We start from the raw sequence: 26,624 nt of genomic DNA, 5'->3' as shown, positions 1-26,624 counted from the left end.
ACGTTGAATTACATTATTCTGTATAAATTCGCTAATTTATTAACTGACACTTGGAATAAGAAGCGGAGACAATTGGACAATTACAACACGTTGGTCGCATTCACCATTGATCAGTTATTGTTTGCATTTGATTTCCTGTGCCTGATGAATACCAATATATTCATAATGTTGAGCTGGTGTGGTCGAAGTTAGTCCATCTTCTGATTCAGACATATGATGATCTGCAGCCAAATGTCACTTGTGGTTATTAATCTGGGGTGGAAATTGTCTGTCTTTACGATGCAAAGGTTTGAAATGTATAAAAATAAATAGTTCTACAGTTTGAAAACTGTGGGAAATATTTTTGAGGTTTATTAATAGCTTAATAAAGGTTCCTGGAAGTTTAAAATGCATCAATACATTGTACTTGTTGCGTTCTCCAGTAGAGGGAGGAGTTGTCATTGCTTTAGTTTGCCACCGCAGTAGAAGAAGAGATCAGCTGATCAAATCAAACAGGACCTGAAAAGCAGCGTCTGTGTTTTCTGCTTTTGATTCAGAGAAAGCTGCAGGGTTTAAATCGACGTTTCAGTTCATGAATTAAATTCGGGGCGACATGAAAGGTTTATACGGCAGAGCTGCAGAGGGCGGCGCTGAGCCCAAGTTTGTTATTCAGGAAACGGTGAGTTGAGCTTTAAATTCATACACTATTAATAATGCAGACCTCAGCGCACTAAAAAGCTTTGGTTGTTCCTGTTCCTCCTAAATGATGTTCCTGGTGGTGGGAGAATTGTGGTGTGGGTTGTTTTGCTCCCAGTACAGCTGGAGCATCACTAAAAGAGGAAGGGATTCTGAAGAAATAAGAATCCCCGATGTAATTTTTACAATATCATCTTATTATTGTCTGATCACAACACGCATCTTTAACTGGCATGTTTCTGTTTTTCTCCAGGCTCTCCCAGATGTTTTAGGCAGCCATCAGGTCAGAATGAAGGTCAAAGCATGTGGACTCAGCCCTCTAGACTTCAAGGTAAAAAAATAAATAAATAAATTATAAAGTACTGGATGAGAAGCTACTGTAAGTTTTGTGGAAACTTGCTTGTTCATAAATGTTTGTTGTCTCCAAATGCACACACCTCCTAACCAGATAGCTTCCCATGCTGAGAGCAAGGAATGCATTTTAATGCATACTTAAATGTTTCTAATCAAAAAACAAATGTTCATATTGAGTATAGATTAGCGGAACAAATACAAAAACCAGTTTTGAAATGATTTAATTCATCAATTAGGAGGAAGATGAAAAGTAAGTGACATTGCTTGGTATTCCTTTGGTACCTAATAGATGTAAATTACTTTTGTTTTTCTACATTTTTGTTTTTTTAAATTACTCTTTGCTCGTTAATGGCTGAATTAATGAGCAGTAAAGTAACTTACCTGTCTTCCTCAAGTTGATTCAGGAAGTGGGGATCCAGAGGGATTTGATTCCTGTTGGCAGAGAGGTGGCAGGTGTCGTCCTTCAAGGTATCAAACTATGCTTACTGAGAAAATCTTATATTATACACAAACACACACATTTGTGGTCTGAGGGAGCTTTCTGTCCATGAATTTAACTGCTCAGTCTGTGTTATTTTTCCCTCATAGTTGGACCCAAAGTGACCTTCTTTCAGCCAGAGGACGAGGTTGTAGGTGAGAAACTTTCAGATGAAACTTGGCCTGTTAAAGTTAGATGAGGAATAAAAGAAAAAATGAAAGCATATGATTTTTTTGTTCTTTATTTAGGAAAAAATCCACAGTTTATAAACTTTGTCCATCATCTGTCCAAGGTTTTTTGAAAAAAGTAATTAAATGGGAGTAAAACCATGTTATTCACTTCATATCGGATCAGATCTAAAATGTGCAGTATTGTACATCACTACTGATTTGAATTCAAAGTAATGCAGTTTGGTCAGAAGTTAACTGGGTTAAAAGGCAATTAAAAGCAGATTGTATGGAAATTGTCAAGTATTTGACTCCTCCCACATTTAGCTCCAATAAACCTAACAAAAAACAAACAAAAAACATTTGTTTATGTAAACGTTTCAATAAATAGTTGAAGAAATTAAATACTTTAATTCATAATGATTCTGTGTCACCTGAATGTTTGTAATGCCTTTGTAGAAGATTGCTGCGGCTCCAGTTCTGCTTGTTGAAGATTCAGTTTTCCATAAATCTTTTTTATGTTCAGCTTATATACTTTAGTTTTTATATATTTGTATTATTAATACTTAACACCTTGGATGAAGTAGCTTGTCAACTGATAAGCAATTTTCCCATGCTGATCAATAAAACATATTCTATTCTAAAAACAAAATAGGCTATTTTACATTTTGGTTTTAGTTTCCTATGTAATGTTGTGGTTTTTGTTGACTTTTTAGTCATAATTTTTCCTCCTTTCATTCTCCAGGAGTTCTTCCTCTGGACTCACCTTGTTCTGGACTCTGTGAAGTCATTGACATAGATGAGTACTATATAGGTAAATGCACTAATGAATTTTTTTTTAAATATTTTTTTTACTTTAAATCTGCTATAAGGAGTCAGAAGAACACAGGCTCAGAGGAGGGCAGCTTATACATGAATTGCCAGATTGTTCTCTTGGCTGCTTTCAAAGGCGGTGGGATAAATGGATGTTATGAAACGGCACCATGAGTGCCATCTTTCATTGGCATTTATGGTACTTTAAAATCTAAAGTGAAGCTCAGCTGGCAGTTTGACTGAAAGCACCTCGAGTCAAAAGACCATCTGGTCTGAGACATCAGATATTATAACCCAAGCACCTCCAGGTAGAATACCTGAGAAAAGACGTCGGTAAATTAAACATTTACTATTAAAGAAATTCTGCTTGTTATTGACATCCAAGAATCCTAATGCTTGTCATAAAAACAGTACCTTGCAAGGTATTGGCATGCTTTGAACTTTTTCACATTGTGTCACATTACAACTAAAACCTTCAGTGCTTTTTTTTTTTTTTTTTTTTTAATTTATGTGATAGACCAACATAAATTACTGCATTATTATCAAAAGCGTATGGAATAGGACACTCAGACACTTCTGGCTCACTTCTGCCAATGTGTAGCACAGGTGAAGCAAATTATTTTGTTAGTTTTGCTAATTTTTAAAATCTTTCGCACACTAAACTTCCCCTAAATATTTTTTTCTGAATAAATTCTAAAGTGACTGGTTTTCTTCTGCTAATTACTGCACTGGTATAGTTTTAACCCAGCTTTCACAAAATACCATGTTTGTCAGAACTGTTGCACTAGCGCTAAATGCCTATAGGATTAGTACAACTTAATTTGTATGGTTGGCGGAATTTAACTCTTTAGTTAGTAGTGATCACTACTGCCGTATTTAAAATTCTTTGCTTTCAGAAGCTACCAAAGTGGTAAATAGAGTCCAATTTAATCTTTGTATAAATCCAGCTATCCTGTGAAAGCCTGAAAAGTTTGTTAGAGAACAGAATTATGAAGACCAAGGAACAAATCTCAATCCAATATTCAAAACTGGAAAGAGTATGTGTGTATATCACCATGCAGTGCCAGTGCAAGGCCCATCAGAGGGCCCCAAAAACACCAAACTAACCAGTTAAAATGTCTGTACATGTTTAAAATAACATTAATAATACAAATTAAATGAAATGACACAGGGCAATCAGCTGATATTACTTTCACATAGTTAAAGCTTTATGACCATGTTAAATACCATTCTGCATTTCAAAATCCACATTTAGTTTTTTCAGTCTGGTACTCCTGTAAGGTAAAATCAATAACCAAAATAACACCGGTATGATGTAAGCTAATTACAAATCCTAATGATAGCTGCTATGTTACACACATAGAGTAGCTCAGGACTGATAAAGCATCTGGTGTTAACTTTATTTTCCTTCCACTTTACAATGATTTGCTTTCTCATGTTCAGCCACAAAAATTATGCTTAGTTATGGAACATTCCTAATATGAAAATGTAAAAAAAATATATTCAAAGGATGTGAGTACCTTAGCTAAGCCTGGTAAAACCTGCATATTTTTGTTTGTTCTCTGCAGTTCAAAAGCCAGAGAAGCTCAGCTCTTTGTGTGCGGCAGGAGCTCTGCGTGACGGCATCTGTGCCTACACTGCCCTACACACACACGCCCGCATGGCAGCTGGACACACACTCCTGGTGATGGACGGGTCCAGCGTACGTACAGTCAGTCTGAGGATGAACTGCATTGTCGGGGCAGTATGGTTTAGTAACGGTCTCATCTCCTGTAATTGTGAAGCCTTTCGGCCTCATGTGCGTCCAGCTGGCCTGTTACCATGGAGTCAAGGTGCTCACCACGTCACACTCGCCGCAGAAACAGGCCTTCCTGGAGCAGCTTCGGCCCAGCGTAGGTTTGTATCCCCCACCGTGTTGACGACCGCACCTCCTGTATTTTAATTCAGCTTCCTGTCGCTGTCAACTGCTCATTTTCCTCCTTCACTTTCAAGCTGTGTATTTGCTTCCTTCACTTCTTTTCTCTCCTTCATATTTTCTTTAGGCATTCAGGACCCTTTAGTAGGTGAGATATTTTTCTGACTTTTGCTTTAAAATGAAATAGTTCCATAGTTTCTACAGATTTTTAGAAAGTTAAACTTTTATGTTAACATAGTCTTATTACACACTGAGTGAAATGTTTCAATCTGTTATTTAATGTAATTTTGATGTTTGCTGCAGTTATCCTTGCTGATGATGCTTCTTTTCCTTCCAAACTTTTTCCTTTCACATGACTTTCCATGAATATGCTTAGTTATGGAACTGTGTGACTATCCAGCTTCTTTGGTACTGACATTGACCAAGTCAACAATCTTCACTATATAAAAGAAATTTTTTAAATTATCATTATGTAACAGTACAATTTTCGGAAACAATAAATGTGGAGTTTTTATTTTTTTAAGTCATCGAAAATATGTCAAAGGCTTGAAATGTTTTACTTTATATAAAATTTGAGTTTCATTTTCTGTCAAAACTAATGGTGGGCCTTTTGTTCATGTCTTCTGACACACTAACTTGTTTTATTTTCAACAAGTTAGTTGTTGAAAATGCCTAATATTTATTTCACGTATGAAGCCCAGAGATGGAAATGTGCTAAATGTAAATTTTGGTGCCACCTTGTGGAGAGAATCAGATGCTGTATGCAGGTGAACTTTTAACTAGTATAGCCAAAAGTTTCTTATTCTTTTTATTGCCTGTTTTTGCTTTTTTTCATAACTATAATTAACTATAATCCAACAATAATGCAGGAAAATGGATGCAAATGTTATCAAAGCATTGTGTCAAAATGTTTGGGTAGGACTTTAGGATATAGAGAATGCTGAACTGTAGAATCAGCCAGAGTGGTTCAGTGTTTTATGCGGTTCTGTTATTGTTTATACAGCAAGAGTCATTCCGGTGCATAACGGATCATCGGACCTGCTATCGGTGGTTCTGGAGGAGACGGGAGGACTGGGAGTGGATATAGTCGTGGATTCTGGAGGTGAACTGAAATTACACTTCAGGATGACCATGTCTTTGTTTAAAATATAATTTTAATAATAAAACATAGGCCTTTTTTTGTTAAAGTTTGTCTCCACGGAGACAAAGAGGAGGAGGATAAGAAATTACTTCCCCATAAGCATGACATCATCAGTGTGCTTGGAGTGGGAGGGCACTGGGTCACCTCCCACAAAAACCTGCAGGTAACAGGCTTGCAGTCAAATCCAGGCAGCTCCTCTTATTTAGACTTTAAAGTTCTACATAAACATGTTGGTTATGAAATGTTTGTTCTGTCTGCAGCTGGATCCTCCAGACTGCAGGTTGCTGCATTTAAAGTCCGCCTCCGTGTCTTTCCTCAACCCTGAAGTCTGGACGACCTCATCAGCTCAGCAAGGACGGTACCTCCGTATCCTGTCCTCACATCTACAGCCTCTACTCATCATCTGCATTCATCCCATCATTATTTGGGACTTTTTATGATTCATTTGAATCATTCTCTTATAATACATCAAAATTGTATAGCAGTTTACAAAGAATAGTAGTTGAAACTTAAGGGGATTATTATGGATAGGCCAGCTTTGAGTAATGATTTGAAGGTAGACAGAGAGTCAGAGTTCCTGTTGTTTTGAGGAGGAGTCAAATGGGGTGGGTAGGTGGGATATACTGCAGGTCTTGCAGATGCATAGAGGGAAGTCCATGAAGGACGCTATTGCTGTTGTTGAGTCTTGAAGTTATTAAGGAGTGGCCAAGTACTTGACTGGTGGAGTGAGGGAGAGGAAGATAGTAGTAGGGGTTTGGGACTGGTAATGAGTAGTTATGTTTGTTGCTGTTGAGCTTTAGAAAATGAGTGTCCAAACAGAGTTTCATATCAGTCAGGCAATTGATAATGGCTACAGTAATGGATTTGGTTAGAAATCCATTACTCACTAGCTTCCTGCTCATTGCAAACACTAACTTGCATTCCATATCAGAAATTGTGCTAGCCTGAACAGGATTAAATAACGCTTTTTGCTAATGTTTTTTGTTTTATCTTGCTTATAACATGCTCATGCTTGCATGTTAGTATGTATGCTTTCACACCTTTGCAGGGGGTATTATAGAAAGTTTAACCCATTAAAGTTAAAAACAATAATTGGCTTCACAAGTTTGAATTTATTGTGATTTATATCTAAAAAGCTAGGTCCTGTTTGAAAAGAATAAAAAGCAAAAAGATTGAATTTCTTTTGAAAGCATTCCACCCTCAGTTCAACTGAAGTCTCAAAGACCAATAATGAATAATTAGCTATGTAAACTTCTGACTTCGGCTGCATATAAAGTCTTTAACAGCTGTTCTTAGATATTCTGAAAGACATTGTGGAAAAGATGTCAGCTGGAGTTCTCAGGTAACTTTGGAAAACGTGCCGTTTGTATATAAGATATGAGAAAACATCAACTGACGTTCAACATAATCATATCTGGCTTCTCTTCCCTGCAGACCTCAGACAGAGGACGCTGTTCCTCTGTATGAAGCCACAGTTGCCATGGAGACTGTCCAGCGTCATCCCAAGAAAAAGGTTGTCGTTCAGCTCTGAACAAGAAAAAAAAACTCATTCAGTTCTGGGTCCAAATCTTTTACTTACTTCACAATGGGAATGAAGACTCTGTGAACAGTTGTTTAAAAATTACACTGACATCAAAAAGCTCTTTTTTCCAGAGTCGACACTTCAGTGATCTGCACAATGTTTGAACCCATGAAAAAAAAACAGTATTTCAGGATTTCTCTACATGGAAATTATTTAATCAATGTACTTTGATTCCAAGAAAGAAATGCATTTTTTGTATGGATATTTGTTTAAACTATGTTAGTAACATAATAAAATTGCATGTGAGGAATTAGAGGAGGAAGTGTCTGCTGTTGGAAAATGGTTATGTTCTTTCAAAAATTTTATTAAAAAAATGTTCGAGGCATATGAAATCTTTTGAAAGGCACTTTTCAAATAATTTCTGATGTCTTGTGATGGAGCGCCACAGATGGAAGCTGATGTTTCTTCTTTGGGGTGCACCGTTAAATTGGCCTATATATCATTAACTTTGGAAAACTGGTGATCTGATGATTTCTACATGAGAAACTGACCTTATCCACATCCACAAAAACACTTTGCGCCAGATTTTCAGATTTTTAGCAACTTTTCATCCAAATCAGAATTGGCAGGTCAGAATATTTTAAAGATCGGTGATTGTCCAGAAAACTGCAAATGAATCAAACCGGCACTTTTAATGTCTTTTTAGCAGCTTTATGGGCAGGAAGAAGTATGATTCACCAGCTGTGTGAACAGAAGACCGGTAAGGAGTCAGCTCATCACTCCGTTTGCTTTGCATGAGGAAGTCTCTTTTACTGGAGTCACAGAGTCTTTAAGAGCTTTAACACAGCTCTCCAAGATCCAGCTCTCCTCCTGGCGCAATTCCCTCACCACCTCCAGCTGCTCCCTGACTGGCCCCCCACACTGACCCAGAAGCTGGGAGATCTAAACACAGAAAGATGAAACATTTCAGTCCCATTTTTATTCCAGGATATACTTTGATTTGTGTTTATGTGCACCTTATCCAGAGCTATGCGTGTATCTTTCAGCAGCTGTTGACATAAAGTCCTGGCTGTCTGTTTGCTTCTCGCTTCTGTCTTTTCATCAATAAACTGACCGAGCAGCGCTGGCCTCCATAGGTGGCTGAAAAACACAAATATAACCAAAACTTGGCACACAAGCTGGGTCAAGAAGAAAGCTGAGCAAGTGTGATTGAAAGACCACATTTGTGGGACCAGATTCTCTGTAGGTTCTATCAACTTTTTTAAGACTTATGAATGAAAATGAAGACTTGTGTCACAAAAACAAGCTAGCTATCACATAGAGGGATGTAGAGGAAGCTTTTTTACCCGTGATACAAGCAAAAAAGCCAGATAGCATCTTGCTTCTATTACTGGCAAATGAAACCTATATATTATCACTTACCTTTGCTAACTATAAATAGATAGCAAAGGTATATTAGCAGCTAGTTACCAATAGCTGCAACCGCTTTGAGTCACAGAAAGCAATGTAGATGTCTGAGCAGCTCAAATATTTGACAGAAAAGTCCCAATAAAAAACACATCTACATAGTATTTGTAAGACTATGTCATAATCAGAAGTCTTACATTTTATTAGCATATTTAAGGCCAAACTCATTTCTAAAAATTAGTTATATTTCAATGGATTAATTTTAGATGCATAAATTTAAGACTTTTTAGGAATGCACCAACTCCCTATGGGATGAAGTTAGTTTGACAGATGAAAATGTCATCATACTACAGTGTTTGTGGCAGAGACAGCAGTCTGAGAACCACCATCAGCCTCCAACAGGGGCCTTCACTGGACACACTGAGATTCCTGTCAGGAAGGACAAGAAACAAATGAAAGTTTGTTCAAAAAAAGTTTTAATATCTGCTTTTTCAAAGTTTACTGTCTAAACAGGTTATTTAGGGTTCAGTCATATTGTTTATAAAATGTAACATTTTTGTGTTCATTTGTTTAGATTGGCAATATTTAATCTAAAACCGTAACAGTGCTGCTCCACACACTTTGGTGGGATTCTTTAGAAAATTTGTCAGGGTCGGTATTTTGCTTTCATAGGAGGGTGAGTTACAGTTTTTTCATGAAACAACGTAAACCAGTTGAACAAGTCAATGTAGCAATAAAACATGGAACCATTTATGGCACAGACTTACTCAAGGAAATGATTCTCTCTGAGGAACTTCATCTTCTGATCCAAACTCTTCTCACCTCTTAAAATGTCACACAGTAAGTCTGAGGAACCACAGAAAAAGATTAGCATTTTTAGGATGTTGTGCAAAATTTATTCCATTAAGAACTTTTACTTTAATTTTATGTATTGAGATATTATAACATTGTCTTAATAGACTACAAAACTAGTAGGGGGGCACTGATTGTACTTTTCCAACTGATCACTTACCTTTTGGCCAATTCTGTTTGCAAAGTCACTAAATATAGCTAAACAGTAATTGATCTTCAGATACTTGCAGAAGTTGATCAAATCAGTGGGGATGATGGGTTTGATAGGCAAGTATTAGTCAATCACCCAAAATTTTAAAATTGAAATTGATTTATTGGGGCACCCTTGTACAAAACTTATTATTTATTATGACACTGGCTTTGACTACAACCAGACCTTCTACCTATGTTTACGACTTACCTGGTTCCACATACACAACGCTATGTGGATTATTCATGGCAACAAATCCATACTCCAAAAGCAGGCGCTGGTTGTCATGGGAACCATAGTTAATGAATGCCTGCTCGTAGCGCAGCGTACCGCAGACACTCCTGATTTCATAGCATTTTGTCTGTTCATTAAAACCCGCTTTTACCTGTTGGGAAAAGATGATATAAAACCAACTATGAATATGGTTCAGATGGAAAACGAGTATCGACACAAAATCTAAAGTGATTTCATGTTGAAAAAGTCTGAGTTACCTGGACATCAGGGCGGTGGTTGAGGAGGTCCAGGAAGGGAGCTAAAGCGTAAGTATCAGGTCCAGATAGGAAGCAGCTGGATGGGCGGGACATGAAGACAGAGCGCGTGTTTACGCTGCACCACGCCCACCTGAAGGAGCCAGAACAGCTGAAATAGCAGATTGAACCAGGTTTGGTGACCATCAGTGTGTTTGTGTACCTCAGAGCTTCATAAGTCAGCACATCTTCTGTGGGTCGGCTCAGAACTGGCTGCAGAGTCCTGTACAGACCAACAAACACACGATACTCCTTTAGCTGTCACATTTTAACACGCTACAACTACAGACACCAATAGATTTTACTGGGATGTCATGTATAGACCAACACTCACTGCAAAATCAAGCATCGAACAGAAAACAAAGCTCAACTCACCTGAAAAACTCCTGATTGGAGGAGTGCATCTCACGCACCGCCTCCCTCTGCTCTAAGCCCCGCCTCCTCACGCCAGCCGGCAGGACGTCTACCACCTCATCTGAGAAATATGCGGGGCAGGCATAAGAGCTGGGCAGCACATTGATGTATGGGAACCAATCAGAGGCCTCCCCACGTTGGCGCTCACACACCAGGAATACACAAAGCGCAGAGAGAGGAGAAAGGCGGGGTTTCCAACTACAGACAAGATAAAGATTCAAACTGCAAATAATATCACCCCATTTATGACAAAGTTAGCAATTTTGCATCTTTACCTCTTGATGTACTCTCCCAGGTAGCTACTGAGAACGGTGGACGTTGTAAGTAGACAGGATTCTGGCAGAGAAACAACCAGCTCCCCTGGCTGATGAGCAACATTTTAATTGTGTCAGTTTTGATCCGCCACACTAATCAGCTGATTTTTGAAGGCAACTATTGGTTTAGGAGGCTGAAGAAAAAGAAGCCATGTGTCGTTTTTCTTCTACTTGACAATTAGAACGTATTTCGTCTTGTTCTATCTTCAAAAACACCCCATCTTAAGGTTGTACCATGAAAACATGTGAAATTGTTCTAGATTATTTAAATTGGAAGGAAATTATAGTATTACAAACATATGAAGACAATACCATTATAGTTTGGAGAGTCTGCAAGCCTCTGCCTGTGTCTGAATGAAAACAAACACAAACTGTCAGGTTGCATCATTGTAAACAAGAGGTAAATACATTTCTGAAGCTCTCCTTTAAATATGTAAAGTAAAATAAAACTTCATCCAACAGCCAGGCATACCAGAGAACAGAACAGGCTGCAGCAGCGTTGAGCTGAACCCTCTCCGGTGGAGAAACCTCATCAGCCTGATGTACTGCGGCTGATGACTTAGAGAGACTGGAACATCAGAGGGAAATGAGGACTGTTCCTGTTTCTGTGATCAATCAGTTTACTGCAGTGACTCTTTGCCTACCTGGACGGACGGATTGTTCCCGTTTCCGTTTCCTCTTTCTCACAGTTCTTCCAACTCTGCCATTCCGACCTTTCATGGTTTTCACCAGCTGAAGTAATAAATAAGCATAATAAAAACATTTTAAAATTACATTGCAGTTCATCATATTTTAAAAGAACAAAAAAGTCTCACACTTTTCTGTTTGACAAGTCAGTGTGTGCAGACAGAAAATGAATGCAACTCAGACCCAAATAACAAAACTGTCCTACTACCAAACAATAGGTGTTGTGATTCTTCTAATCTACCGGCTATATCATTGTCCTTAATATATACTGCTAGACTTAGACCTGACCAGCTCAAACCACCCATATGGTAACACTGTCATTAAAGGTCTGTCTGGCAGAAATCCAACATGCTCTGAACAGAGCGCATAATGTGAGCTGGTTCTGACCATTACTGTATGTAACGTCGTATTTGAGAAATCTCTTATTATCCAACCTGAGGTTGTCTTATTCACTTCATGTAAAGGCAGCATTCTTTCTACGAAATAATGAGTATTCAAATACATTTATATATTATATATATCTATATAATATATATATATATATATATATATATATATATATATATATATATATATATATATATATATATATATATATATATATTTTGCCCTGGGTCTATTAAAGGCATAGTGTGCTTCATTAGTCTGCACTAATGTTTAATGTGACTTGATTAAGTAATGGGCTAAGTCCATGTTAAGCTATGAGACACAAAAACAGCACCACATATAACTAGAACTCACATTTCTAAATGAAAACCGTCTCAGTTTGTGTTGGTTTATTACATATTATACGGACACTAACAGCTACTGTTCATAAACGCAGTTAAGTTAATTGAGTTTCCAGTAATAAAACACTTACTGGTCAAGAAACAATGTTGGATTTTCTATCCATGCTTTGCTTGATTCTTTGCCTCTTTATTTTTCCGGGTATGCGTGTTAAAGCTGCGCAGTACGGCTGGCCGTCATCAGCGCCGACACACGGCTTTGTGGTTAAAATGCTCAGGCTCAGGCGCTTCGGGCCGAACAGAACGTAAAAAACAATAATTTTCATTTTCTCCTGGTTCTGATCATTACTGTATGTAACGTCGTATTTACAGACAGTAAATACGACTGTATGTTTGGCCAAACGGGGCCGTCACTCCGGTATACCAGACCCTGCTCCCACCGGGAACCAGGAAAAACTAGTGTCTAAGAAGGAAGTTCAGCTGTGGTGAAAAACCTATGGAGAAATGAAAAGACGTCACTGTTTCATCTTGTAGAGACTAAATAATTTTGTTTCTGAAGAAATAAAATATTTTTTATGCACCCTGAAGTGTTATCAGTTTATTTAATTTTAATAAAAGATAATGTCCAGCGTGTTGAGTCTAGGATTGACTCTTCCATATTAACATAGTCTATCTAATTGCTTTGGAATTTTATTTTTTTGTATCAAATTAAATGTATAGTTTAATTTAAAACAAACAAACAAAAAATCAGTAAAATCTGTTCTGTTTGTCTGAGCTGGATGAAACGGTCACTGATTCCATCAGACACAATTTATTGTTCTAATGAATTGGTTTGCTAAAAATATATATATTTTTTTAATTAATAAAACTGGGCTCGCTCTGATGTTTGATTAGTTTGTCTTAAATTCCACTTTTTTCAGAAAGATAGTCATAAGATATCAAATTAAATGATTGTATAGGTGTTTCTGTTTTTACTTTTCATAACAAACATGTAACTAATAGACCTATATTCATTTGGTAGGCTGTTTGCCTTTACACATCAGACAAACCACAGTTTCGATGCCCAGGCAGCAGGGGGCGCTGTGGGAAAAATCAACTTTTTATGAGTGGTTATTTGTGCACAGTCCTGTGTCATGTTTCATTGAACTAAGTGGTGTTTGACTTGCGACTAAGTTGGAAATATATATTTTGATGATGTCTCGTTCCAGACATCATGTATTTCCTGTTTATCACTTCCGCTTCCTGTGGAGCTCCACCTGACTCTGGACGCTTCCTTTTTCCAGTCTGGTGTTTTTAGTGCTCGGTGCTGCTTCTCCTCCAGCTTCTTCTCCAAGCTGAAGTAAGGCGCCTTCAATAAACTGCAGTCGTTATTGAGAACATTGTTTTTATGGCTGTGCGTTGTTTGCTTTAGGTAAAGCACTTTCATTTTGCTCGCATGCAAAAAGTGAAAGTCATTATTATGTAACAAGCAGCAGACGGTTTACCCCTGTCACTTCTCAATAGTCTGTCGCCTTTTTTAAAGTGATTTTGACTCATTTGAGCTTCTTTTAAATGCTCGTATTTCGTACTGCTTGGAGTATATTGAGTTATTTTCATGGGGTAGGCTAATGCTACCATCTGCTGTGAGATGCTATTGTGGAATCTGTATTTAGAAATGAATAGCGATGGAACACAATAATAATAACAATTAATAATAATAATAAAAATAAATGATTATTATTAACCCTTGTCCCTAAGTGGGCTCCGTACTGTTTACAATCTTTGACCTTATGAGTATTGTGAGACTTGTTGCTTTCATCAAAATGTCAGCACCTTCATCTTGGAGGTGTGTGTTTGAAAGATGGAATGTAATTTTTAGGTGTGTGTTTGTTAATGTGTAGCTTGTTGGACTTTGTGCGCAGATCTCTCTCCCACCACAGTCATGTCAACCAAAGTCGCCATTGTCACTGGAAGTAACAAAGGCATTGGGTTTGCCATCGTCAGATCGCTCTGCAAGCAGTTCCAAGGGGATGTTTACCTCACTTCCAGAGATGTGTAGGTGGCTCACATGGAAACATCTGAACAAGAATAAACTGTTTCTCTTAAAGTTTACTTTTATTTCACCTCCTTGAATTCTGTTGCTTTCTCCACCCTAATTGTTCACAATCATAAATTAGTAAGAAACTTCAGTAAAAAACTGACATGTTGTTAGAGGTTTAGTGTTGAAATGTTATTTGATTTGATTTTTCTCTTATTTTTGGGCGACTGCTGAGTCCTCCTGTCAGATTTCACCAAAGAATAAGCACTGAGGAAAAACTAACAAAAAAATCTTTGTGAAGGACTAATTTAATTTTAATTACTTCTTCTACATTTTATGGTAATTGGGTTGTAGTTTCTTAGTTTTTTCATTTATTGTTTGTATACATTTTTTTTATGTTAGTTGACAAAATTTGGGTAGTTAAGTCATTAAAACCTTGTTTGTGTAACCTTTGTTTGTTTTTAGCAGGAGAAATTGAGCATTGACCAGGGACAACAGAAGAAAAACAGACTTTTGTCTAATTCTGGCACATTTACAGAAATGTCAATTAATGTGCATTATTCCTACTTAATAATTTCAAATTAAATTACATAATATTAATTAGGGTTGCATCCTGCAATAGACTGTCAACCTGTCCAGGGTGACCCTGCCTCTCGCCCAAATGTAGGAATAAGGGTGTACAGAAAATATGTATGTATGTATGGATGGATGGATGGATAATTAGGGCTGTGCCAATTGTAGTTTTGGCTACTTCTTCCCCCCCTGCTTTTTTTTTGTCTGAACAGTCACTAAATTTAGCAACAAAGTCACTAAATCGGCAGTAGGGTAACTAATGTTAACAGTGACGTGATAGACTGAAGGACAGTGGCTAATTCTCTGACCTTTGCAGATGTAAATAAGACCAGTTTCCTCATGTAAATATTGGCTGATCTTCCAAAAATCGACTATTGGCTGATACTTGCACATGAGTCCGATCTGATCCACTAATCTTATCTACCTCTGCAAAGTTCTTAAAATTAATCACTGTCTTTTTTTTTGCTCTGCTGTGAGAGAGGTTAGACTGACTGACAGACCCACCAGGTCAAGTCTGCACATTTGCAGTTAACAATAGTCAACCAACACAGTGACTTTCTTGCTATATTTAGTTATTTGGAATTGGCAGGTCAGGATTCTTAAAGATCAGTAAGAAATCTGCAATCATTAACCCCTATCATTAAGTACTTAAAAAGTTTTGTATCCTTGTTACCAGGTGTAAGTTAAAATGGGTCTGTTTAGCAGCTAAACATGTAGATAACCTACATTTTTAACATTTGACTAAGATAAATGGAAATGTTTTGCAGCGGTCGAGGTCAGGAGGCCGTAGAGTCTCTGGCCTCAGAGGGGCTGAAGCCCCTGTTTCACCAGCTGGACATCAACGACCTGAACAGCATTAAAACAGCTGCTGCTTTCTTCAAGGAGAAGTACGGAGGAGTGGACATCCTCATCAATAACGCCGGGATAGCTTTCAAAGGTAGCTTTAGAATAATGCACATCAAATGTCTGTGATTTAAACTCACGTGGAAACATACCTGTAGTTACTCCAAAGGAAAATCACGTGTGAAAACAACAAATTTCTATACGTGAAATACCCAAAAATAATTAATTTATTTTCCAGTTGTGCTAATAATAATGGTCTGTTTTTGCTTTTAGAATTGATTCATACCTGACTCTAACATCTTGTTGACTCTTTAGTGGCTGACACGGCTCCGTTTGGGACTCAGGCTGAGGTCACTTTGAAGACCAACTTCTTTGCCACCAAAGACATGTTGACTCACTTCATGCCTCTCATCAAAGCTGGAGGTACAGAGTCAGATCTCATTCCATTTTGATACAAGTTTCTGATCATCCTGTCAATCATTTGGTGGAAAAAAAATCAAAAATGTTTCTGAGGAACTGTTCATATTTGATTTTGAAGATGTAAATTAAATGAACTCTTTTAATCACTACAAATTATTATAAGTAAAACGGAAGAAAAATATTTAATTAAATTAAAGGGGAAAAAAACTAAATGTATATATTTTTTAGATTCTAAAAACATATTCTTTTCTGCTTTTGTCATCTAGTTTCAGCTGAGAATCCCTATGTCATAACTATTTTACCTTTAAATAGACTGTAGAGAAAATGGACAGAAAATGGATATTTATAGAAATATCTACGAATGAAACAATACATTTAAAATAATTAAATAAAACATAGCATATGAAGTTCTTCAAGGGTCCATTCTTGACCCATGATGGTAATATTGATATTGTCCACCAGGTGGTTTTCAGAACCTTGCCATTATATTTTGGATGATGTATTTATTCACTGTGTGAACACAGATATCTTACATTATGTTTATGCTATGCATAGTTTTTCATGTCCTCTCTGTTTTTCAGGTCGTGTTGTGAACGTTTCCAGCTTTGTCGGCTCCCGCACTCTGAACCAGTGCAGTCCAGAACTCCAGCAGCGTTTCCGTAGCGACGACATCACAGAGGACGAGCTGGCGGTACTGATGCAGCGATTCGTTGACACGGCCAAAAAGGGCGAACACAAGCAAGATGGCTGGCCGGATACGGCCTACGGAGTTTCGAAAACTGGACTGACGGTAGGAAAAACAGAGCTGTGAAATGTTATTCATCATTTGTTACAGATTTCATATTTAAATGTTACAGATCACAAAATAAATTTTAATTTCCAACTAATATGACCTGAGTGGTTACATGGAACCAGTTTTAAGATCGTTTTGCTTTTTGTACTTCATTTGTAGCTGCAGCATTATTAAAATATTTAACATAAAAGCAACTTTTCTGAATATTTTTATTTCTATGTAGGAAAAAGTTGTTTATCATAAAGTCTACATTTTTATTTGCACAGTACAGATCAACTGCTGTGGGCTGCTTTGAGTTCAGATAAATCAAGAATTATTAAAAATGCTTGAGGATGTTAATTTAACATTGAGGTCCTTAAAATGTCAAATCCTCAAAACACTAAAGTTAATTAGCAACAACATGAGAGAAGTTAGATTTTTGTTCCAGCTCCTTATCAAGAAGCTTGAACACGATTGAGCCTGGTCAGTCATGTACCAGGTGATCATGGTTGAGTTTAGGATCTACTTCCAACAAGATGGACCTCAGTCCATAGAGGACGCTGTTCCAAAAAGCTTCTCCCTGTGTTTTTACTTTGCGATGGATAAGAAAACTTAGGCCAAGTTCACACTACTGGCAAATCAGATCCAAAGCCGACCTTTTAATCGCAGTCTGCCAATTGCAATCTTTTCACCCTCCCAAAAAAAGTGATTTGTGTCACTTCCATAGGTGGCCCAAAATCTGATACATATCAGACAGTTTTCAAATTTCAGTAGTCAAAACAGTCACATTTTATCCGACTTTTATATAATTTAGTTGAGGTGTCATAATTCTGCTCTTAAAGTCAATGTTCTGTCCTTCTTCTGTTTACAATCTTCAGTTGCTCAATAACTTTAAAATCGATCCATAGATGGCAGCATCCATTATCACTTTTACCGTCAATGTGCTGCTTCATGATGCCAATGTTCTTCTTCTGAGTATCGGGGGATTTTGGGGTTTTTGGGGTTGCAAAACGTTCACAAAGAAGTCTGGTTGTGGTCACATTTAATTAGTAGTATAAACACACACACACACACACACACACACACACACACACACACACACACACACACACACACACACACACACACACACACACACACACACACACACACACACACACATGCGCACAAACACAAAGAAGCTGAATGTCAGCCAAAAATTTGAATTAAGCATCAAAAGCAGCTATCCAAACTTGACAGAAAACTGTATAAGAAAAAAATAAAAATATATTTGTTAGGAAATAAAGGGACTGGAAAGAAACAATACAGCATTTAAATCAAATCTGCTAAAAAACTCAGAAACAATATTTGTTAATGGAGAATAAGAACATAGAGAGAAATTATATTTGGATTAAAGTATAAATATAAATTTTTCTGATTTATTGATCTACTATGGAATAAATTTTTAAAATTTTATTGCATTTAATGATACATTAATTTATTTACTACACTTTTTATTTATTAAGCTAGTTATTTATTTCTGTATTTAGTCGTTGATATGGCAGGTTTGGTGTTCTGTAGTCCTTAAATGATAGAACACTTAAGCATCCACTTAAACCAGTCAATTACTGTCAACTGTTTCAGGTTCTTGGATCTTTTGCCAGCTATCCTTATTCTGCTTAGCAGCCCAGAACAGGAACATTTAGTTGATGTATTGCAGAAATAGATCAAACTTAGAAACTCATCTAGAGAAACCACTCACTACCTTAGATTAACATTTACGATCATCTATTTTATTGAATCAAAGATGGTGAACCAACACAATAATTACTTTAGACTAATATTTAGCTTATTATTATCCATAGAAACTCCTTCTAGCTTATAAATTATGGAATACATATACTTAAAATAGGAGCATGTACTTCATGAATGAGAGCAAACTTAGAATCTAGAGAAACTCCTATTGGCTTATAAATCATGGATTACTTATTCTTAAATATGGGGTTATACTTTTTTGCTTTTCTTTTTTCTTCGTTTGCTCTTTCCTTTGGTTTATTGTTTTGTTGTATTTCTTTCTAATTCACATAAAACACTTTGAATTGCCTTGTGTGCTACATAAATAAAATTACCTTACCTTACTTTTCAGATTATTAGTAGGCTTGAAGTTCTGTTCATGAACTGTTTCTGTTCTGTGTGCCTTCAGACGCTGTCCATGATCCTGGCTCGTCGTCTGTCTAAGGAGAGACCAAATGACGGGGTATCTCACTTTGACTTTATTTTTTAATTATCATTTCCATTCACTCGGTGTTTAGGAAAGTCAAACTGCTAGCATGAATCTTGTGTTTTACCATAACTCAGATTTTGCTCAATGCCTGCTGTCCTGGATGGGTACGCACAGACATGGCGGGTCCAAAAGCCCCCAAGTCTCCAGACGAGGGCGCCGTCACACCGGTTTACCTGGCTCTGCTTCCGGCAGGAGCAGCTGAACCCCACGGGAGATTTGTCTCTGAGAAGGAAGTTCAGCCGTGGTGAAAAACCTGCAAGCAGCTCATGTTTAAAACCCAAGTACTAGTCTAATAAGGTCACATTTTCTTGCTATTTACATATTTTAGCAACATTACCATTCGGGAATCTAATAATAAACCCATGTCTTCTATATTAAATAATACTCTTCTGTAGGTCATGTTTCAGAGATGCTTTATTGCTTTAATGATCAAACCAACGTGATGTTTTTGTGCCTGTTACTTCAAATATCTTCAGTATTTGAATGTTTAAAGTGCTGACCAACTTTATTTTTGCCTTTGATTATTATTTCTCACTGTTACTACATTGGAAAATTGCCAATTACCTTAATGTGATGAAGCTACTTGTTCTAAAATAAAAAGTGAAAATATTTTTCTACAATAAAATTTTTTTTTTCTAACTGCATTGATTTATTAAAGATTTTGAAGCAGCTCTTGATCAAAAATACAAATAAAGTGACTGACAAAACAACTATCGGTTTCTGACTGCAGTTATTTTGTATTGGGTCATCAGATCCAACTCATGGTCTTGATGAGTTGGATCTGATCCAACTCATCCTGATTGCAGGTTCAGCCAATCAGCATCAAAGAAGAGAAACGTTACTCTTAGATTACCAAGTTGCCCTGGTACCTGCATATCTTCCTAAACTGCATTTCTTTACTATTTTAATTTATGTGAAATTTTGAAAATTTCACATAACAAAAAAGAAAGACAATGCAGATAGGATGGTTTTCCTCAAGTAATTTAGAGTTACGCTCCTCTGGAAAATGTGCAAATGGGTGAATCTGTGAATACTGAAAACAAGTGTTTTTAGGGTAAATGAATAAATGATAATTATACTTTAGGTTGACAATGAAAAGATGGATGGACTAAGACAACAGCAGTTCACTATAGAGTTTATACCTCTCAGGTGTCAAACATGAAGACCGAGTTAATTATTTTCCTTCACATAACTTTTACCACTTCCCTTTTGTTTGTCTATGACTAATTATGAGTGCAAAGTGCACTAGATGCATCAAATGGCACTTTGGATTAGAATGTCTAGGTTCACCTTTGTAAAATTCTGTTTAAAATCACATTTACCATTGAATGTCATAAATAAGGCTTGATGACAGAAGCATTTCATCCCACTGATGCTGTCCTATAAACTTCAAAGTATTATACTCAGATTAATGAAATATACAAAGAACAATCGGGAATACACCAGAAACCTCTGCATAAAACCGGAATAATAGCAATCCTGTGGAGAAAAATATTATAGATGAGATCAAAATTCTTCTGTTGCCATGCCAAATGCTGTGCACCTCACACTGGTCTGAACACAACCATCCTTACCTTGAAGTATGGTGGTGGCAGCATTAATTATGAGGATGGTTTTCTTCTGCAAAGCAAAACAAAATAAATAAATAATTAAAACGGCAGCAAAAAAACAAAACAATTAAAAACATAGTATTATTTCCTTCCATGTCACATTAATGCTAAGATTCACTGATCCGATATATCAATATCTGCATTTGTCCTAGTTTTGAAAAAAAATCTAGATTGGGTATCGGTGATAATGTGCCCTATTAATAAGGGCTGATCTACTCAGTCTAATTCTATGTTTTGTGCTCTGAGCAACATCACCCTTTATTATTTATTTTACATTATATTTAGAATTCCTAATTGCAATATCTGAACCATTTGAAAGATTTGTAACATTTTTTTAGATGTTTGACCAAGGTAGCAACCTGTTGTTTTAGTGTTCAGTTTTTCATTATTCATTTACATTGGCTGTTCTATCCCTCACCGCATTGGCTGAACAAATTAAAGTTGTGTTGTTTTTCATGTTGGACAAAGCTTGTGAAGTTGTTGGTGTATGAAAGTGTGCTCTACTGGTGCATAGATGTCAAATAAATATGTAATTCAGTACATTATTGTATGTGTTTAAAAAAAGAAATGTTTCAAGTCGATTCAGCTATTTTTCTGTTTTGGACTGTTACTGGCCGATACTAAACCTCAGAAATTGTATCAGAAGGGAAAAAAGTGGATTAGTACATCCTTAATTGATCTGTCCTTATGTGACAGATCAATTTTATGTTGATCTGTCACACAAAACTACAATAAAATGCATCATATTTTGTATGAAAACCGCAAAGTCCAAGAGCATGAATATTATTTTAAGCCACTGTGTAATAAGGGACTGACATTCAGATCTTATAAACTGTCTTTAGTTGCAGACACGACTCCGGTGGCTGTCCAGGCAGAAGTGACCCTACGGACAAACTTCTTTGCTGCCAGAGACGTCTTGACTCATTTTCTGAGCCAAATTATCTTTAACTCAACAGGTAAAGGCTTTACTTCTTTGGGTGCAGCTCATGGAAGTTTTCTGGCCGATTAGCAATCGTTAAAAAGCCTGACCTGCAAATTCTGATTTTGGCCGATACCAGTTTTTTTTTTGTCGGAAAAGTCGCAAAATGTAGCAACTGATTTTTAGACATTTGCGGATGACATGTAAATATCAGCCAGCTGCCTAAAATTAAGGAAATTGGAACTGATTTATTGGTGCACCCCATCTTACTACCTCCCTACTAAGCATTTTAACTGTAGTTAATGGAGAGAACAAATCTATTTTGATCTGTTGTAGTATTCCAGAAACTTGTTGGTAACCTGTAAGTCATCTCTGCATTTGTTTTTAGGTCGTGTGGTGAACGTCTCAAGCTTTGTTAGTGCCTGTACCCTAAACAAGTGCAGCCCGGTGCTTCAGCAGCGTTTCCGTAGCGATGACATCACAGAGGACGAGCTGGTAGGCCTGATGCAGCGATTTGTCGACAAGGCCAAGAAAGGAGAGCACAAGCAAGACGGCTGGCCAGAAATGCCATACGGCGTGTCGAAACTGGGACTGACTGTAAGATCAGTTTTCATTGGTTCTTTCACACTGAAAACAAATTTTAGGATAAGTTTTGTAACGCCACTAATGTGACTGGACTCACATCACTCAATTTTTTAAATGTCTGCTTAATTTAAATTATATTGCACCACGTAAATACAAACAGAAAATGATTTTGTTTAAAGCCAAAAACTAAAAAGAGCTTTGCTTAACAAAAAGAAAGACTTCTTTATTTGAATTTCAAACTTTTTAAGATGGTCATCACTGCATATCAGTATAAAAAATAATTACTGTCATTACTATTTTTATCAGTGTTATTGTTACTATTTAATGACGTTGTCAATCATTACTGCATTGATGTAGAAAGAATTTGAACATGTTAAAAAGGATTGACTTAGATGTGGATGTAGAAAATACTAAGAAAGAATACTATAGTATAGTAAAATATTAATGTTTTTATTTGTTTTGGTTTGCACAATGAGCCACTGTACAGGCAATAATTTCAAACTATTTTCACCCTCATCAATTATAACCAAGTTAACATGAATAGTAATTTATTGATGATGCTATTGATGTCATAGGGGTTGGTGTAAAAATAAGTTTATGCTTCCACTCACTCCCCGAATGAGTAAATATACTTTATTAGTGTTCTTCTTTTGTTTACAATTTATTTTATTTGTAAATAACTTTAATGATTTTTTGTTACACAATATGTAAAATGAAGTGAAACTGAACTCAAACTCAGAAAATCTGAAAACAAAGAAATCTCTTAATTTCTATAGATGATAAAACTAATTTCAACTATCTTGGTAGTAACAAATTTTAAGTAATATCAGTTTAGCAATTAAAGATTTTCTATATTATTCAAATATTCTAATGCTGGGCCAATCTGACAGTATTACTCAACTTTGTTTAACCTTAAAGAAACTTCTGATGTTTGTTTTGCTCTAGACTCTGTCCATGATCCTGGCTCGATGTCTGTCCAAGGAGAGACCACATGATGGGGTAACGAACAACAAAATTTCTTTTAAATGTTAGATTTTATAATCCTTCGGTCTTTATCTGGCTCTTCAGTCATGGTTTAGGCACACTCGTGTTTATTTAAGCTCCTTTTCTCAGATCTTGCTGAACGCTTGCTGTCCAGGATGGGTGCGCACCGACATGGCTGGTCAGAAAGCAGCCAAGTCACCAGATGAGGGCGCCGTCACACCGGCATATCTTGCCCTTCTGCCGCCTGAAACTACAGAACCTCACGGAAAGTTTGTGTCTGACAAGAAAGTTCAGTCGTGGTGAAAACTGGATGACTTTAAGTCTTCAAAGAGGCAAAAATCTGTTGATTTTTTAAGAAGGGGTTGAAACCCATCCATCAATGCGTCCGTCCATCATTCATTCATTCATTCATTCATTCATTCATTCATTCATTCATTCATTAACTGACAGTCATGTTTTTGGATTGTGGGAGGAAGCCGGTGTACCCTGTTATTGAAATAAGTAACAAAAGAACCTTCTTAGCAACAACACCATAAATTGCAAAGTTTCACAAAAAAAGTCACTACAACTACCCAGATACCAAGCCTTTTATCTTGGTAAAAGGCTTCACCACGATATCACCAAAGAGTTGTGATTGGACATCTCAGAAACAGTACAGAGGAAAGGTCAAGGGAAAAACTGGCTCCCTTTGTCTTTTCTCTCCTATTTGACATTTTGGATTCAGGCATTGGCTGTTACATGCACACACAGATGACAATAAAAGATATTCTTAAATACTGTGTTTTATGCCAAAGACAAATATGTCAGATGAAACTACCTCATTCAGATGCCTTCATAGTGTTTCTGGTTAAAGTCTTGTAAATCATCTCTGCTCCATCTATTGTACTGTTGAGTCAGTACCCCAGCAGATTGTGAGCCAGCGTGGTGCTGATGTACATTACGTGTGACAGTGGGAGTTGTAGTCTTGTCAGACAAGAGTAAAGCCCCGATTACCTTGTAGATAAAAACTAATCCGTTGCGTGGGAGCAGCGTGGAGATGGCCAGAGACAGAGGGGAAAGATAATCCTCTAATCCCTGCTGTCTGCCAGAGGAATTTCCCTCTCGCTCCCTTTGATGATCATAATGACCGCCACTGTCATTGTTTGGAAGCCCTGAAAGGGCATTATAATTACTTTATTGATCCTGCAGTTGGGAATTCCCTCAGTGGTAAATTCACAAGTGATACAACTAATACGGTCATCAATAACAACTTTGATTATGTGAAGCACACTATTATGGCAGACAGCAGGCCATGTTTTTCTATAATTCATCTATCCGACCAAACGTTTATATATTTTTAACCCAAATGGCACAATTTATAAAATGGACACTGACTTTAATATAAAAAAAATGCTTACATCCAATGGGACGAAATTGCTAATTAGGTTATTTAGCCTGTTTCATGTTGTGGACACTTTCTTCTAAATTCTAAAGGACTAATAATAACAATAATAATAATACATTTGATTTATTTTGCAATTTACATTTACAGTTACTGCTTGAATGTGGTTCATGAAATTGAACCAAAAATGTTTAAGCACAATCAGTTTGTGAGCTAGGTATTTCCCAACATGGCCCAGTTGGTTACATGGCTCTTTTTGCGCTAATGTAACCCTTTCCATTACTTAAAAACTACATTTTGTATTTCTCTGTGCTATTTCTGTCAGATCTTAAACTTTGTTTGACCTTAGGCAATCAAGTGCACAAAATCTTCCCAAAGACTTATTGTTGTTATTAATCAGAAAGTTTCACACTTTAAAAAGAACACATTGGTATTTCAAATATCTATATGCTTATGCTGCTAATGCTACACACCATCACCATGACCTCCACAGTTAAGATGTGATTTTGAGACCTCACCACAAAATTTACTGTGCTGTCTACTAAAAAAATAAATGAACAGACAATTCAAACACAACTTGGGAAAGTTTTATCTTGTCTTTTTTATTTTCCTGTAGCAACTACTGGTTACATGCTAACAGTATGCTAACAAACATATAAACAGAGCTAAGCTATCTGGAATTTTTTGACCATATAAATGTGTTATTTTCTAACAATTTCTTTTCTTTTCATGACAATTTGCTTTTTTCCAGTTCCTGTTAAGAGTTTTGATGTTCCTTAGCCACCAGGGTCTGCAGCCCTGTCCAGCTTTTAAAGCAGTTATACACAGCAAAGCATAAAGTAACTATAGAAGAGTGCTGTTTGACCGGACTTCTGGTTAAAAAGCAGATATATTTTCAGAGGTAGACATATTTACTAAACCCATATTTACTTTTATCAAAGTTACAAATTGCACACAGTGCAAAGAAAACTTTCTGGGAAACATTTAGCCTATATCGGGTTTGCCAAACTGTGAACCTGCGATGCAGCTGAAGTCTATTAACCTAATTTGCCTATCAATGACTGTAATGAGTAACTTTTCACTTGCTTTACATCCCGGTTCATTAGAAGGTAACACATGAATGATGATTCAAAAGTGCAGTAATAAATTATTTATTACCCAATAGCAATATTGTGTTGATTCCCAGATTGCATAAAATTCTTCTTTAGCTTCACACTGTAGTTTATGCTTTTTAATTAGCTACACGCCAACCTCTGATTGACTTTTTGACCAATTGACAATGACCGCAGGGCATAAAATCCACTTATGGGTAACATATTAAAATGTACTACTACAAAATGAACAGATTAATTTGCAAATTCCTCATGAAACATTTATTGACTGGAGATGACATCTTGACTTTAGCCGACGGTTTTTGATAACTAACCTATCAGGATTGCTGATTAATGACTTACAAAACCTTTAGCAATAAGTAAATTATTAATAGGGAAGCTAGTTATTTGGATTAAATATTTTAGGAAATATTTAGCCTATTTTCCTTTGGAAGTTTTACAGCATTAAGGCACAGAGAGTACAAAAGAATCACTTCATAATCTCAATACATCACAAGGAAAAAGGCTTTTTATGAGCAAATTCTAGTCTTTTGATAATATAGATAAATTCTTGGAAATTTATCCTTGAATTTGAGGTTTTAGGGACCAAATCCACACCAACATCTCTCCTCCTTGGTTATAAAATGTGACAGAATACAGTGACTTGCAGAAATATCATTCAGAGGCTTTGTCAGATTTACTGAAATGCAGACAGCTAGAGGAGGTCTTTCCAGGCCTCCAGCATCTACAATAACTCTTTGAAGAACCTTCAATAGTATGATTTACAACAACATTTAATTTCCATTTTGGATCAACAAGATATTTTTGAATTGAGCTGAATTAAAACATGAGCAAAACTGCTACAGCTGTAGTTGCTGCTGAGCAACTGCTGTAAGTTCAGTGAAAGGTGGTTCCACAAAGTATGAAGCCATGGGAGGTCCAAATGCATGATGAATATAAATGCATACCACAGTTAGCATAATTT

General features: G+C 36.6%; 4 protein-coding genes across 7 annotated transcripts; 3 read left to right on the top strand and 1 right to left on the bottom strand.

Moving 5' to 3' along the window:
• Positions 1-474: 474 nt before the first annotated feature.
• Positions 475-7,375, top strand: cryzl1 (crystallin, zeta (quinone reductase)-like 1). Of its 2 annotated transcripts, XM_055023397.1 has the most exons (13): positions 475-658; positions 929-1,006; positions 1,425-1,497; positions 1,618-1,662; positions 2,420-2,488; positions 4,056-4,189; positions 4,272-4,383; positions 4,530-4,550; positions 5,406-5,504; positions 5,591-5,706; positions 5,804-5,909; positions 6,840-6,885; positions 6,978-7,375. In XM_055023397.1, exons 1-13 carry the CDS (start codon positions 593-595, stop codon positions 7,072-7,074), a joined length of 1,062 nt encoding a protein of 353 aa, XP_054879372.1. In that variant the 5' UTR covers positions 475-592; the 3' UTR covers positions 7,075-7,375. The 2 variants fall into 2 exon arrangements, with proteins under 2 accessions (XP_054879372.1, XP_054879373.1); XM_055023398.1 differs by lacking the exon at positions 4,530-4,550.
• setd4 (SET domain containing 4) lies at positions 7,353-12,382 on the bottom strand. 2 transcript variants are annotated; one of them, XM_055023396.1, is made up of 13 exons: positions 12,316-12,382; positions 11,414-11,501; positions 11,242-11,337; positions 11,082-11,119; positions 10,731-10,819; positions 10,417-10,653; positions 10,205-10,264; positions 10,006-10,135; positions 9,725-9,899; positions 9,240-9,318; positions 8,821-8,901; positions 8,082-8,205; positions 7,353-8,007 (listed from the first exon to the last, which is right to left on the bottom strand). In XM_055023396.1, exons 2-13 carry the CDS (start codon positions 11,487-11,489, stop codon positions 7,834-7,836), a joined length of 1,359 nt encoding a protein of 452 aa, XP_054879371.1. In that variant the 5' UTR covers positions 11,490-11,501; positions 12,316-12,382; the 3' UTR covers positions 7,353-7,833. The 2 variants fall into 2 exon arrangements, with proteins under 2 accessions (XP_054879371.1, XP_054879370.1); XM_055023395.1 differs by having other exon boundaries at positions 10,006-10,264.
• Positions 12,383-13,359: 977 nt separating this feature from the next.
• LOC129353950 (carbonyl reductase [NADPH] 1-like) lies at positions 13,360-19,780 on the top strand. Of its 2 annotated transcripts, none has more exons than XM_055023400.1 (7): positions 13,360-13,592; positions 14,083-14,215; positions 15,539-15,708; positions 15,930-16,037; positions 16,616-16,824; positions 18,989-19,042; positions 19,144-19,780. In XM_055023400.1, the coding sequence occupies exons 2-7, from the start codon at positions 14,103-14,105 to the stop codon at positions 19,315-19,317; spliced, it is 828 nt and encodes a 275-aa protein (XP_054879375.1). In that variant the 5' UTR covers positions 13,360-13,592; positions 14,083-14,102; the 3' UTR covers positions 19,318-19,780. The 2 variants fall into 2 exon arrangements, with proteins under 2 accessions (XP_054879375.1, XP_054879374.1); XM_055023399.1 differs by having other exon boundaries at positions 13,365-13,520.
• A 1,237-nt stretch (positions 19,781-21,017) lies between these two features.
• LOC129353951 (carbonyl reductase [NADPH] 1-like) lies at positions 21,018-23,495 on the top strand. The gene is made up of 5 exons (XM_055023402.1): positions 21,018-21,030; positions 21,522-21,635; positions 21,987-22,195; positions 23,129-23,182; positions 23,297-23,495. The coding sequence occupies exons 1-5, from the start codon at positions 21,018-21,020 to the stop codon at positions 23,468-23,470; spliced, it is 564 nt and encodes a 187-aa protein (XP_054879377.1). The 3' UTR covers positions 23,471-23,495.
• Positions 23,496-26,624: the final 3,129 nt, after the last annotated feature.

Source organism: Poeciliopsis prolifica, unplaced genomic scaffold (assembly GCF_027474105.1).
Source record: "Poeciliopsis prolifica strain line A6 unplaced genomic scaffold, Auburn_PproV2 SCAFFOLD099, whole genome shotgun sequence".
Taxonomy (NCBI): Eukaryota; Metazoa; Chordata; class Actinopteri; order Cyprinodontiformes; family Poeciliidae; genus Poeciliopsis; species Poeciliopsis prolifica.
The sequence above is the reverse complement of the archived record's forward strand: the minus strand, read 5'-3'. Positions and strand labels throughout refer to the sequence as shown.